The sequence below is a fragment of the Rhagoletis zephyria genome, unplaced genomic scaffold (assembly GCF_001687245.7).
Source record: "Rhagoletis zephyria isolate East Lansing unplaced genomic scaffold, Rhagoletis_zephyria_1.1 Rzeph_scaffold_00134, whole genome shotgun sequence".
Taxonomy (NCBI): domain Eukaryota; kingdom Metazoa; phylum Arthropoda; class Insecta; order Diptera; family Tephritidae; genus Rhagoletis; species Rhagoletis zephyria.
This window is the reverse complement of record NW_016157218.1, coordinates 270,424-283,942: the sequence shown is the minus strand read 5'-3', so window position 1 is coordinate 283,942 and position 13,519 is coordinate 270,424. Positions and strand designations below refer to the sequence as shown.

Below are 13,519 nucleotides of genomic sequence, written 5' to 3'. Positions count from 1 at the left end.
AAACATGTGGAAACTTAACTTCAACCAACATATCAAAATGCAATAACTTTAATCCGTTATGTGTTAGCAACACCTCACATAAACATTGTTTAAAGTGTGAACTTTTTACTTTTAACAATGTTATTGGGCTTTTTCGCACGACTTGTTTGTTTGAAAAAATGGAAAAGCAACAAAACAGTTATTGTTGCGACTTCGGATATTGCCATATCTCGTAATCTGACTTCTTTCTTTAGACTTCAACAATAATTGAACCCACATCATCAATGCGCGAATTTGGCAACGCTAACCACTGAGCTAACCAAGAAATGAAAAAATTTCAATGAGTAAAAGATGACTATGATTTGCGAAACTAAAATTCCATTGTCACTCGAAAAAATCCTGATTGTGTTTTTAAATATCTTTGAGTAATTTTCAATTTCAAAGGTTCACACGAAATTTAAAAAAAATTGCAGCATTTTGTACGAAAAACGAAACAAATCTAATGTAATAAAACTAGTGTGCCACGAAAGGAAAAAATTACAATAAATAAAAGATGACTATGATTTGCAAAACTAAAATTCCATTTTTATAATTTTTATTGGCGCACTAGAAATTCATTATAAAAATGTTATATACATACATGAAGAAAGTAGTATATAAATATGTGCATAAAGAATACTACGTCGGCCGCTGTGGTGTTGTGGCAAGCAGTGCGCGCTTCCACTCCGCTACGCCTGGGTTCAAGCCCTGGTCAAAGCAACATCGCAAAAAGGATAGAAAAAAGGTTTTTTCTTAACAGCGGTCGTCCCTCGGCAGGCAATGGCAAACCTCCGAGTGTATTTCTGCCATGAAAAACAGCTTCTCATAAAAATACAATCGCCGTTCGGAGTCGGCGTAAAACTGTAGGCCCCTCCGCTTTGTGTGACAACATCAAGGCGCACGCTACAAGTCGGAGGAGAAGCTCGGCCAAACACTAACATATGTGTAAGCGCAAATCTATTATTATTATTATTATTAAAGAATACTGTGTAAAAATCTTAAATGTCAATATTTAATGACTTTTAAATACTATGGCTTTTAATTTAAGGCGTGCGTGTAAACGTGTTAGATGACTGTGTATGGTGCTACTGGGCGTATACGTTACGGGAAGCTATTACTACGTTTCAGTGCTGCCGCGCCCGAAAATAAAGTTTAACAAAGTCTTTCAAAAAGTTGAACAAATCCCATTAAAATTAAGCAACTTATTTAACAGGTCTTATTAAAACGAAAATGCTTGGCGTTACTGTTTGTTTCATCCTGAGCTTGGTAATAGAAATAAAAAGTAAGCAAGTCAGTAAGTAAGGGCTCTCTAAGGCTGAGTTTTGTCGTCAAAAGTAATGATTGTATAGTCTAAGGGCCAATTTCGAATGGATATTTAAACGGAACTTAAGTTTGATTATAGATTGTTGTCTAAATGCCATTTAGATTTCGTTGGGATTCAGATCAACTTTGTTTAAATATGCCAAACAATTGGCAGCACTGCTGCTTATTCCTTGAAATTGTTGTTGCATTGGCTTGTTTGTTTACATTTTTTGCTGAACACCTGATTCATTTAGGAGGGATTTGGTGGGATTGATTAAACAACCTACCAATCAATCTTGGTTGTTTGGTATAAACACAGGGCTGCATATGTATCTCATATTTAAATAGCAAAATTAGCCATTTAAGTGCAGACTAAATGTATGATCTGAAAATGAATAGTGGAAATCAATCAACAATCTTTACTTAAGTAGGCCATCTCAAGTCGGGCCTAACAGTTGCTAAATTTGAAAACTATTACACATTCTGTCAGGCTTTCTATACATATTCCTATAATAGTTATCTGTCCCTTCGCTAGTTTTTTGAATGCATGCAAAAAACGACTTTGGCATCATGTTATCCATAATGTGTGTGTTGATCTTGTAATGCAAATGAAGGGACCTAAAGGTCGCCTCCGAACGGCAAATGGGTTTTATCAGAAGCGATTTCATGCCAGAAGTACACTAGGAGGTTTGAAAATGCGACGACCGCAGATCAGGAATTGCGTAGAGCAACAATTGCTGGAACTCTATGTGGGATCTGGATGACAGTCTCCCTAAAATAAATGTAAAAAATGTATTGAAATGGTAACTCTTCTGATTATGAATTTTTGAGGAAAATTATCCTTTTTGACTATTTAGATAAAAATATTTAGCAAAACGAAGAAAAGTTTAACATTTTAACACGCAGGAAAAACTTAAGCAATTTTGCTTAAATTTAAGCAAAACGGCAACGCTGCTACGTTTATGCGGCAGAATTCATGAGAACGAAAAATGACACTGAAGATAGTACACCGCCGAAACCGGTTTGTCTCCAAACTAAATTTGACAAGGGATGACGGAAATTCGTTCCAAACTACATCAAAATTCATGAATTCTTCATTTCATGAAATCAAAAATGGTTCCCTTTATGCATAATTTGCGAATTCATGAAATGAAGCGTTTTGAAAAGTGGCAGTGGTATTTTCCCCCAGATCTGCGTAATTTTTGTTTACGATTACATTTCAATTACGATTGCGTAATTGTAATCCTTAAATTATATACGATTACGATTACTTTAATTGTAATCCTAAATGTTACCATTGTGATTATAATAATTGTAATCTTAAAAATTAAGGGACTATGATTACTGTAATCGAAATCATGGAAAAGATGATTATAAATACAGTAATTGTAATCCTAAAAATTTTAAGATTAAAAGTACAGTAATTGTAATCATTAAAATTATGATTACGAATACTTTAATTGTAATCGTAAAAATATTATGATTACAATTAACGTAATCGTAATCAAGAAAAAGCTGATTGCGATTTTCTGATATTCTATAGAGGTTTTTTTAGTTTTGTAAATGAGCCGAACTTTCACCGAAAAGTATGTAAAATTGATTTAAAGTTGAAATAATACAGTTACACAGCGGCCGCAGTGGTTAGCAGTGTGCGCCTGTATTCAAGCCCTGTTCAACCCAACATCAAAAAAAAAAAAAACAAAAAAAAAACAAAGAACTTTTTTTCAAATAGCGGTCGTTTCTCGACAGGCAATGGCAAACCTCCAAATGTATTTCTGTCATCAAAAACAGCTTCTCCTAAAAATGCAATCGCCTTTCGGGTCGGCGTAAAACTGTAGGTCCCTCCCCTTTGTGTGACAACATCCAGGTGGACAGCGAATCAAAATCAAACTTTGTTGGAAATACTGTGACCACGAGTCTGTGTAGAATATTACACCAATTTCAAACAAATATGCGAATGCATAATTTAAATCCATTTTAGTCTATACAAATCAATATTTGCTCTAAGCAAAACTAATTTCTTTATTACTGTAATAGTAATCATGAATTGCATGATTGCGATTACTTTAATTGTAATCCTAAAAATTTAACGATTACGACTACTGTAATCGTAATCCTCATTTTCATGATTACAATTACGGTAATTGTAATCCTGAAATTTTTAGGATTACGATTGCTATAATCGTAATCATAACAAGTAAGAAAGTCTAAGTTCGGGCGGAGCCGAACATTAAATACCCGGCGCAAGTATTAAATATGTTTTTTCACCTTTCCGAAACCTTCCGCTAGATGGTAAGCCGGGGTGTATCAATTTTGAGTAAATTAGCGTCCTTCAATTTCGAAATATTGAAGTTTCAAGCATTTCTGAAATTTACCGTTATATGAGAAGCGGCCGTTATTTTAGTCCGATTTCAATAATTTTCAACGTTTTGCTTATATGTGGCAAGCACAATAACCACACCGAGTTTGGTANTTTTCATCCTGATCATTTATGTATACATTTGTCTATATCTATCTCGATTCGTTTTGGCTGTTACAAACAACCGTTATGTGAACAAAATTAATATACCCTTGTGCACAAGTGCGCTCGGGTATAAAAAGTACGATTACGACTACAGTAGTCGTAATTGTCAAATTTTAAGGATTACAATTAAATTATTCGCAATCAAGCATGTTATAATTACAATTACAGTAATCGTTATTCTGAAAAATTTAAGGATTACAATTACAATAATCGTAATCCTAAGTAATCAAAATTCAATCGTAATTATAAAGTGCCCAGCTCTGCTTCAAAGAAAGGAGAAGGTTATCAATTCGTAGGAATATTTTTTTAGATTTTATTTTAATTTTATTTTTTATGTATGTTTGGACCACATTAACCGATTTCTATAATTATTTTTTTAAAGGAAAGGTGTTACCTCTCAGGTGGTCCCAATCCTCTCTAGCTCCAAATCCGATGCTTATCTTTCGCTTCTTTGCTGGTCAGCTGCGGAAGACGTCGTACGATCCTGTGTTCTTCTAAATATTTCTGCCCATTTCATTCCATGGTTAAAATAAGCCTATGTTTTTCCAGTGACTTCTACCAACTTGATGGAAGCATGGATTTGCAAAACCTAGTTCGTATTTTTATTGGATGGCCTATTAAAGCTTTCATGTACCGGCATACGTAGTTTTAAAAAAAGTGGAACACATTGTGAAAATAAATGTCTAAGCGAAATTAAAGGCTAAGATATATATCCCTTTCCGTGTATTTGTACAATATACTGTACATCTAATTATTTGTAACATTGGAAGCGTGCTACTAAAAATCGTATTAACATTTTTGAAAACAAATTAAACTTTATGAAGTTTTGGACTGTCCCGAATAGTTTACGTAAATTTCAAAATCGAAAACGTTTCAAAAACATTTTTAGAATTGAATTTAAAAGTAGGCCATTTTATAAAATTCCAGTGACATGCAAGTGGTGGTAATTTACTGTACAAACAAGTAAAAAGTAGAGGTTCGGGCGAAACCGAACTTTATATACCCGGCGCAGGTATCAAATATCGTCGTTTCATCTTTATCTGAACTACCTTTGAATGATAAGTAGGGGGATTTCAATCGTTTTCGATACTATGCAGAGTTAGACTTAATGATAAAATTGAACCTGTTAGGTACAAATCGATTAAGAAGTTACCGAGGTACACCTTTGTAGTCATAAAGTGGGCGGTGCCACGCCCAATTCCTAAAAGTCTATAGCAGTCTTATTTATTGTTAGGAGGTTGCTGTAACTATTAACTTGGAGTAATTTAGTGTCCTCAGTTATTGAGATATCGCAGTTTTCGTATTTCTGAAATTTACCGTAATATAGGAACCGGGTGTAATTTTAGTACGATTTGAATAATTTTTAACGAATTTATTTTCCGACCCAGGGTTATTAAGTGCACCGAGTTTGGTAGAAATTGATAAATCGGTTGCCGAGATACACATTTGTTGTCATAAGTGGGAGGCGCCATGCCCATTATCCAAAAATTTATAATATTATAATTTTCTGCTAAGTGGTTATTGCAATCATCGATTTTAAGTGACTTAGCTCCAGTAGTTACTGATTTATGGCACTTTTCGTGTTTCTGTAAATTACCGTTATATGGCAGGTCGGTGTGGTTATTGCCCGATTTCAAAGATTTGCAACAGATTTCTTACCTAGTCCCTAGGCAAGGATCGTACCGAGTTTGGAAAGATTGGTTAAGCGGCTACTGAGATACAGCATTTCATCATAAGTGGGTGGAGTCACACCCATTTTCCAAAAATTTCATAACAATATTATTTTTTACCACAATTCTACTCCACATACAAATTTTCAACAATTTGCATCTAATATTTACTGAAATATCGCAGTTTTTGCATTTTTCGAAAATACCGTTATATGGAAAGTGGGCGTGGTTAAAGACCGATTTCAGTACCAACCTACCTTGGATAAAGGGCAACCTACATACCAAATTTCGTTGAGATATCTCAATTTTTCTCGAGTTATCGTGTGTCTTTTACAATATATTGTACAAGCGTCCGTAAAAGTTGCAGTTGAAAAGGCAATTAGGGTGGTTCTTGCCGTAGTTTTTCCAAAGTTTGTGTGCTGTTATTGCAGTAAAGGGTAGATTTTTGATTTATTGATCTACTGAAGACAGAAAAACAGGGGAGGTTTATTTAAAACGGGTCGTTTGTACTTTATATTGTAATTGTATCTGAAAATTTTCTTAATTTCTTTATATCATTCTTTTCTCGTGGAGAAACTTAGCTAAAGATACTTAAAAAGATATAAAATATTCATTCCAACATATCTGAATTAAAATCATTTATTTTGTACATATGTACATAAGTTCCTTTTCAATGAAATAAAAGTTTTATTCCGTCAAACTTAGAGAAATACTTATTGAGTATTCTTGAGTGCTTTTACTCCTTTGCGGACCTTTGTACAATATATTGCACAAATTTGAGGTTGTCCTAATACCTGCGCAAAACAACTTTTGATTTTTTTTTTTTTTTTTGCTTTTGGTATTATGAGGCTCTAGAACCTTGTAATTAAGAGGAAGAGTTTTTATATTCGTCATTAGCTCCCGCCTGAAAGGGTCGTTTTTACCCTTACTTCAAAAAACCCCGCAAAAAGCAAATTGCCAAGGTTGTTAGAGCATTGATATATCCTAGAAAATTATTCTTTGGAAAATTTTACTAGCGGTCTCTCAGGCAAAAACTTGATGCCACTTTTTTGAAAACTACCTAGGCCTTGACATGAAAACTTTAGTAGGCTTTTGCGGAACTTTGTACAATATATTGCACAAATTTGAGGTTGTCCTAATACCTGCGCAAAACAACTTTTGATTTTTAATTTTTTTTTTGCTTTTGGTATTATGAGGCTCTAGAACCTTGTAATTAAGAGGAAGAGTTTTTATATTCGTCATTAGCTCCCGCCTGAAAGGGTCGTTTTTACCCTTACTTCAAAAAACCCCGCAAAAAGCAAGTTGCCAAGGTTGTTAGAGGATTGATATATCCTACAAAATTATTCTTCGGAAAATTTTACTAGCGGTCTCTCAGACAAAAACTTGATGCCACTTTTTTGAAAACTACCTAGGCCGTGACATGAAAACTTTAGTAGGCCATAGAATAAAAATATGAACTAACTTTTACAAATCCATCGAGTGTTTGACTACAGGATGGATATACTTTCAGAAAATGTTGACAAAATCTAGGCTGGTTTCGACTGTCGCAGAGTGTTAAATTCATAATTTTAGTTTGGAGTGTAACAATTCTGGAATGAGATTGAAAACTGTTATTTTTCTGTTTAATTCGTTCGTGTTAATTTCGAATTCACCACCCTTTCATTTCCTCTCCAAAGAATCTTTGAATCCAAGAAAAAAAGCCAAGAGCACACACACGTCCTCATTAATCTACTTTAACTTTTCTCTTTTCCTTCTAATTTCCTTATGTCCACAGATACGCCTGTCTGTAAGCATTTGGATCGTGTCATACTAATTGGCGCCTCAAAGGATGAAACAGTCGAAGTCACGTGTGAAATACAGGCTGATCCACCACCCAGGTAAGTGTGGCAACCATCGTGACAATGCCATAATCAAGCATAGTGTAACCCGTTCATCAATGTCAGCTTTGAGTAAAACAAGATGGACGAGTACAGAGAATGCACATGTGAGAACCTACCTACATATGTATGTGTGTATGTAGAAAAAGCAAGCGAAGCCAAATAGGCACAACAATCATAGAAATTAGCAAAAATGTTTGTGTGCACCAACGCAAATGCTTTGTATCCTAAATTGTAGACAACTACGGCAGCTGTCACAGCAACGAGAGGTGAGGTAATGAACTAAAGGGGCAGAAGACTGCACAGTCGCAACGGAAAAGACAGCATTCGCACCTGAGTGGGTGTCGAGTGAGAAAGTTTTACTTCCTGCTCGTTGTGATGGCAGCCTAACTTTGTCTAATTAAACTTTACATATGCGTGCGTGTATGTGCAAGTGTTTGAATATCCTTGTCAGAACGATATGCAGAAAGCGTGTGGAAGTAATAGTCGGAAATAAATAGTAATTAATTTTCGCTGTCCAATTGCTTTGCCGCACACAAATAAAACTTCTAACCAACCAGATGAATGCGTCTTCAAAGGAACATTCCTATACTAGCGTTCGATTCGTATTTGAGATGTGTTATTGCACACTCGGGTAAAAGGATGAGAAAGGATGTCGTGCAGCACATTCATCATCTATAATTGGGTGCAGACATTTTTGGTGCGTAGTGCCAAAATGACGTATAACTTGGTAATTCGTCAACATTTTCAGTGAGGGGGGAAGGAGAAGACAAAACAGTGGATGAAGCGATAATTGCGACAAGATTCAAATATCGCAGCAGCATTTTGAGGCATCGGGTAATGCAAGGAGCCCACAGTAAAATTTGTGTGTACTGTATGTATGTATGTATGTACGATCATATCAGCGTGCATTGAACTCAGAAAATGCGTATGTACATATGTATGTACAGATATGTACGTGCATGTTAATTAATTGGTTTTGGTGATTTATAAATTAAAGTTAACTGTTATTAGCTAAGGTCATAAATTAATTAGCTAAGGTACTCTTTTGACATTAAATAGCAGCCATAGAATTTTATTAGGATCTGCCATACAAATTTTGGCAATTAATTTCTTTTTATATTAAAATTCTTTCAGGACTTTTCGTTGGAAATTCAATAATTCAGGCGAGACTTTGGACGTTGGCAGTGAACGTTTTAGTGTAAACGACAGCAGAAGTATTCTTAAATATACACCGGTATCTGACCAGGTATGAAAGAAATTATTTTTCGATTTGAATGTGTATGAAAAAAAACTAGTAATTCGAATTGCTTAACTTAAGTTTAAAATTCTTTCAAAAATTTAATTTTACTTGATTTTGAACATTTATTTCACTCTTAAGGCAATGTTATTGTGTTCTTATTGCTTTTAGGATTACGGCACTTTATCATGCTGGGCTTCTAATGAAGTTGGAACACAAAGTCAACCTTGCATGTTTCAAGTTGTGCTAGCTGGTAAGTATAAACTGATGGTAAATTTTCTATGGAAGTTTTATGGTTCGATGTAGTATATAAGTATTTATGTATATGTGTGTATTTAGTGAACTCGTTGTATAGCAAGAAAGAAGCATAACGTTGTCTAAACGTGAAAAGATGCCAAGTCCATTTTTAGAAAAAATGCCGGACAGACGAAAATTCGATGTAGTTTCGTATTATTTGACTTTCTGCATCAAAAACTAAATAAATTTAAAACAAGTAAGAGCAGCGCTGTCTTCGGCTATGCCGAAGGCTTCATACCTTTCATGAACATCTGCAAATTTTACTTTGACAGATTACTGCTTTTGAATACATCTGCATACATCGATAGAGGAGTTACATACTTATATAAAAAATCGCATCTAAACAATCAGAGGTATGGAAGATATACTTTATATGGCACCAATCTAAGTGATTTTCACTGCTATGTGATCGGTATGTAAACCGGTAACACAATTTATTGGGTTTAGTTTCCTACATAAAGGAGATATATCGCAAAAACTGGTATCTGAACAATCAGTGCTATAGGAGATAAAGCTTATACAGCATAGATTTTGACGATTTTCTCAGTAGACTTTGTATTATTATTTATAAAATATCTTACGAAATTTATCGGTTTTAGCTGTTCAAATAAAGGAGTTTTACAGTAAAATCCCATATCTGAACAATCAGATGTATGGAAGATATATGTTGTAGTCACCCGATCCTTGTTATTTTCACTGTAAGTATTCTGTTAATAATGAGTGAAAATGGTGCGAAATTTCATGTTCCTAGCTGCATAAATGGAGGAGTTATGATAAAAGACCTCATATCTGAACAATCAGTTGTATGGGGGCTGCAGGTTATAGTGACCCGATCTTTGTTATTTTCGCTGTAAGTCTTCTGTTGATAATGAGTGAAAACAGCGCGAAATTTCATGGTCCTAGCTACATAAATGGATGAATTATAACGAAAAATCTCATATCTGAACAATCAGTTGTATGGGAGCTATAGGTTATAGTTACCCGATCTTTTTAATTTTCACTGTAAGTTTTCTGTTGATAATTATTGAAAACAGTGCGGAATTTCATGTTCCTAGCTATATAAATGGAGGAGTTATAACGCAAAATTTTATATCTGAACAATCAGTTGTATGGGAGCTATAGGTTATAGTTACCCGATCTTTTTAATTTTCACTGTAAGTTTTCTGTTGATAATTATTGAAAACAGTGCGGAATTTCATGTTCCTAGCTATATAAATGGAGGAGTTATAACGCAAAATTTTATATCTGAACAATCAGTTGTATGGGAGCTATAGGTTATAGTGACCCGATCTTTGTAATTTTCACTGTAAGTATTCTGTTGATAATGGGTGCAAGTACTGCAAAATTTCATGTTCGTAGCTGCATAAATGGAGAAGTTATAACGAAAAATCTCATATCTGAACAATCAGTTGTATGGGAGCTATATGTTATAGTGGTCCGATTCTTCCGGTTCCGACAAATGATTAATACATTATAAAAATACACCCACCTACCAAATTTGATCCGGATATCTCGAAAACTGAGAGACTAGATTGCATACAAACAGACAGACAGACGGACAGACGGACATGGCTAAATCAACTCAGCTCGACGTTCTGATCATATAAGTATACATTTTAATGGGTCTATCTCTTTTTGTTCTGGTACTTACAAACATCGGACCAAAGTTATAATACCATTTCATGCTCATGAAAGGTATAAAAAGTGGACTAGGCACCTTTTCACCTTTGGATAGCGATAAGCATTATTGCTGCAGGAACAAAGTTCTAAAAAAATTCCTAGTAATTTTATAATACATTGCCGCTGTAATCAAGTGATTAATTCATTAATACTACTGTAACCCTACATACCTGTTCTGAATCCAAGCTGCCCGAGGCATAAAGTTATGTTCTTGGATAAGAGGTCTGCCACACCGTGCGTTTTGAACACTCTCAACGAATTAAGCATAGCGCTTTCGATGGAAGCAATATCTTCAATTACAATCAAAATCTGTTGAGAAGCTTATGAAATTCTCGTTCAAGGAAAATTACTGCCATTGTTATATTGTTGTTCTTGTTATGTTTAAATTTACGCATATAAAGAGAGGTAACCAGTTTCCTCTCCTAGTGTGTGCAAAATTAAACAATGTCTGTTTACTTTTACATATCAAATTTGTCACGTAGCGCACACAAGGGGTGGGTTTTGGGGCTAAATTTATTATGATATAAGAAATTTTGAAAGAAAAAATTTTCTTTTCCATTTCTTGTGCGTCATTTTGTAAGAATTTTTCTTTTTTTCTTGAGAGCTCTTTAAAGTTTAACTGCGAATGAAAACATTGTCTTAAAAATATGCAATGCATACTCACTTACTGTTGCTTTTTACACTTCACAGCCTAAAAAAGTTTACCACTGATATGTACTTAATAAGCATTCGAAGATTTAATTTGCTAACTTCGAATTCGTTCCACCAAAATGAGCTACATGATAAAAATACAAGTTCAGTTAAATATTAGTTATTCGAATTATTAAAAAATGAGAAACCAGAAATCGACGAAAATTAATAAAAAAGTGTACAAATTTCGTGAAATTATTTAATTTATTTATATTAAAATTCTTTTGTAAAATTTTGTATTACTTTTGAAAGTTGAGTGCATCTTTAACCGTTAATTTTTTCATGATTTAATGATCGGATCTAAACCAAATTACGAGACGACCCTTAAGGTACCATCTTTCCGGTAAAAAAAAAAAAATAATTATTGGAATCAGTTCACGCGGTGCAAAGTTATGTGGTGGAATAAATAAAAGAAGTAAAAATACTCCGATGAATTGATAACCTCCCCTTTTTTGAAGCCGGTTAAAAATGTCTGAGTTCTTTGTAAATTTTATGTAAATAAAATGCAATTGATGATACTTTAAATAGTTTGCTTATTTATTTCATACTGTAAATAAAACTTTCATAAATGTATTTTAAAGAGCGAATTTTCGGTATTTGCTGATGATATATATTTAGAAGTATAAACCCTTTCCCCCACAAAATATATTCCTGCGTGCGCCCCTGTCACTTAGTATTTATTATTTTAAAAAAATATATTTTTACTTTCAAAATGTTTGTAATTTTAAACATTTCATGTGTATATTTTAAACAACTCATGTTCAAAATCAAATCTTGAACATCTTGTGCGTATACTTGAACAGATTCTGGTTGAAAAATAAACACTTTTCAATAGTAGTTTTCCATGCACTTTTTAGAGCGTAATTACTTTTTGATATTGATAAAATATGTAAGCCAATAATAGTGCTATTCGAATAAAAAGTAAAACAAACTACCGGTTCCTAAAAAAAATTTCTAACGAGAAACCAATTTTTATAAACCAGAAAAGAAAGAATGGTATCCTGGCATGATTTTTTAGATTTGGTTATGATTTTATTTCAGCTCTGTACACTTGTCCGGATAACCGGATATACGAATCTAAAAATTTCCAATAAAAACAATTGTTTTTGTAATGAAGTGTTGTATACGCATCTATATATTACTCGGATATTCGAATTTCAACACACTATACACACTATGATATCCGGATATTCTGAGTTTTTATTCAGACCTGGAAATTTATACTAAGGCCCAAATGAAAGATTTTGAATAGCACTACACCCAGTTTGCTGTTTGTGGTAAATAAATACGTGACTTGGCTACATAGCTGCAAGAAAATCATAAAAAATATAAGAAATCGTAGCAGGACACCATGTATTTTAAATTGAGGTTTCAGTTTTTTTTTGTTTTTTAAGCAGTGGGTCATCTTTCTGGTCTCAAAATCTTTAAGACTACTATGGTAGAATTCCGGCTCAATGGCAATATTTGTCCATGAAAGGGAATTTAATTAGCATTCCAACCCACTTTGACTTTGTAGTAGTAGTCTGTACAGAGTGTAAGGATTTTGTTCTAAGTAATAGATTAAGCATTATGTGGTTAGACCTTAAGTGATTTTGTGTTTCTACCGTAAGGCATAACTGTAAGAATGCTTGTCAGAAAATAACATGAAATAAAGATCACTTTGGATCGAATAGCGAAGCCGTGAAGTCTTTGGTAATTTAAAACACCATTTGCAGTGAGTATATATTTTGCTAAAACGTCGAGTACAGCACAACTACAATTTGGAGTACGTGTACAACTATAATTTTGGAGTACGTGCACATTTACATACTTGGAGCAGCAAAGTAAGAGGATATTTTCCAGACCAAAGGTGCGTGCATATTTCATCAGAAGTGGTCGTTAGAACCATTCCTACAAAAAGAACAAAGTATGGAGTCCGAAGGAGTTAACTCTGAGAAGTACTCGCTTCTGCAATTGAAAAGCTGGTGCGCTGCTGTTGGTGTCAACGCAAGCGGCGCAAAGGCGTCGCTAGCTGCTAGACTGAACGAATTATCGGCAGAAGCCCGAGGAATCTGCCCGGGCGAAGACAATGGGGCGGAAGATGGAGCGAGCAGTGGTAGAGAAAACGTTACGGACAAAGAAAACGTTGCGAGCAAAGATAAGGTTGAGCGGCAAAGGAAAGACAAAGGTGCGTCAAAAGAAGTCAACAACGGTGCGTCAAAAGAGGTTATCAACGGTGCGT

The 13,519-nt window shown here is 34.3% G+C and overlaps 1 protein-coding gene across 4 annotated transcripts in view; it reads left to right on the top strand.

The window, feature by feature from the left end:
• side-II (sidestep II transmembrane protein) overlaps window positions 1-13,519 on the top strand; it is a 252,789-nt gene that overhangs the window by 186,782 nt on the left and 52,488 nt on the right. For all 4 annotated transcript variants that reach the window (XM_017637696.1, XM_017637711.1, XM_017637704.1 and 1 more), the window contains exons 12-14: window positions 7,289-7,391; window positions 8,529-8,640; window positions 8,803-8,884. In XM_017637696.1, coding sequence (XP_017493185.1) covers window positions 7,289-7,391; window positions 8,529-8,640; window positions 8,803-8,884 — 297 coding nt within the window. The remainder of the gene's footprint in view (window positions 1-7,288; window positions 7,392-8,528; window positions 8,641-8,802; window positions 8,885-13,519) is intronic.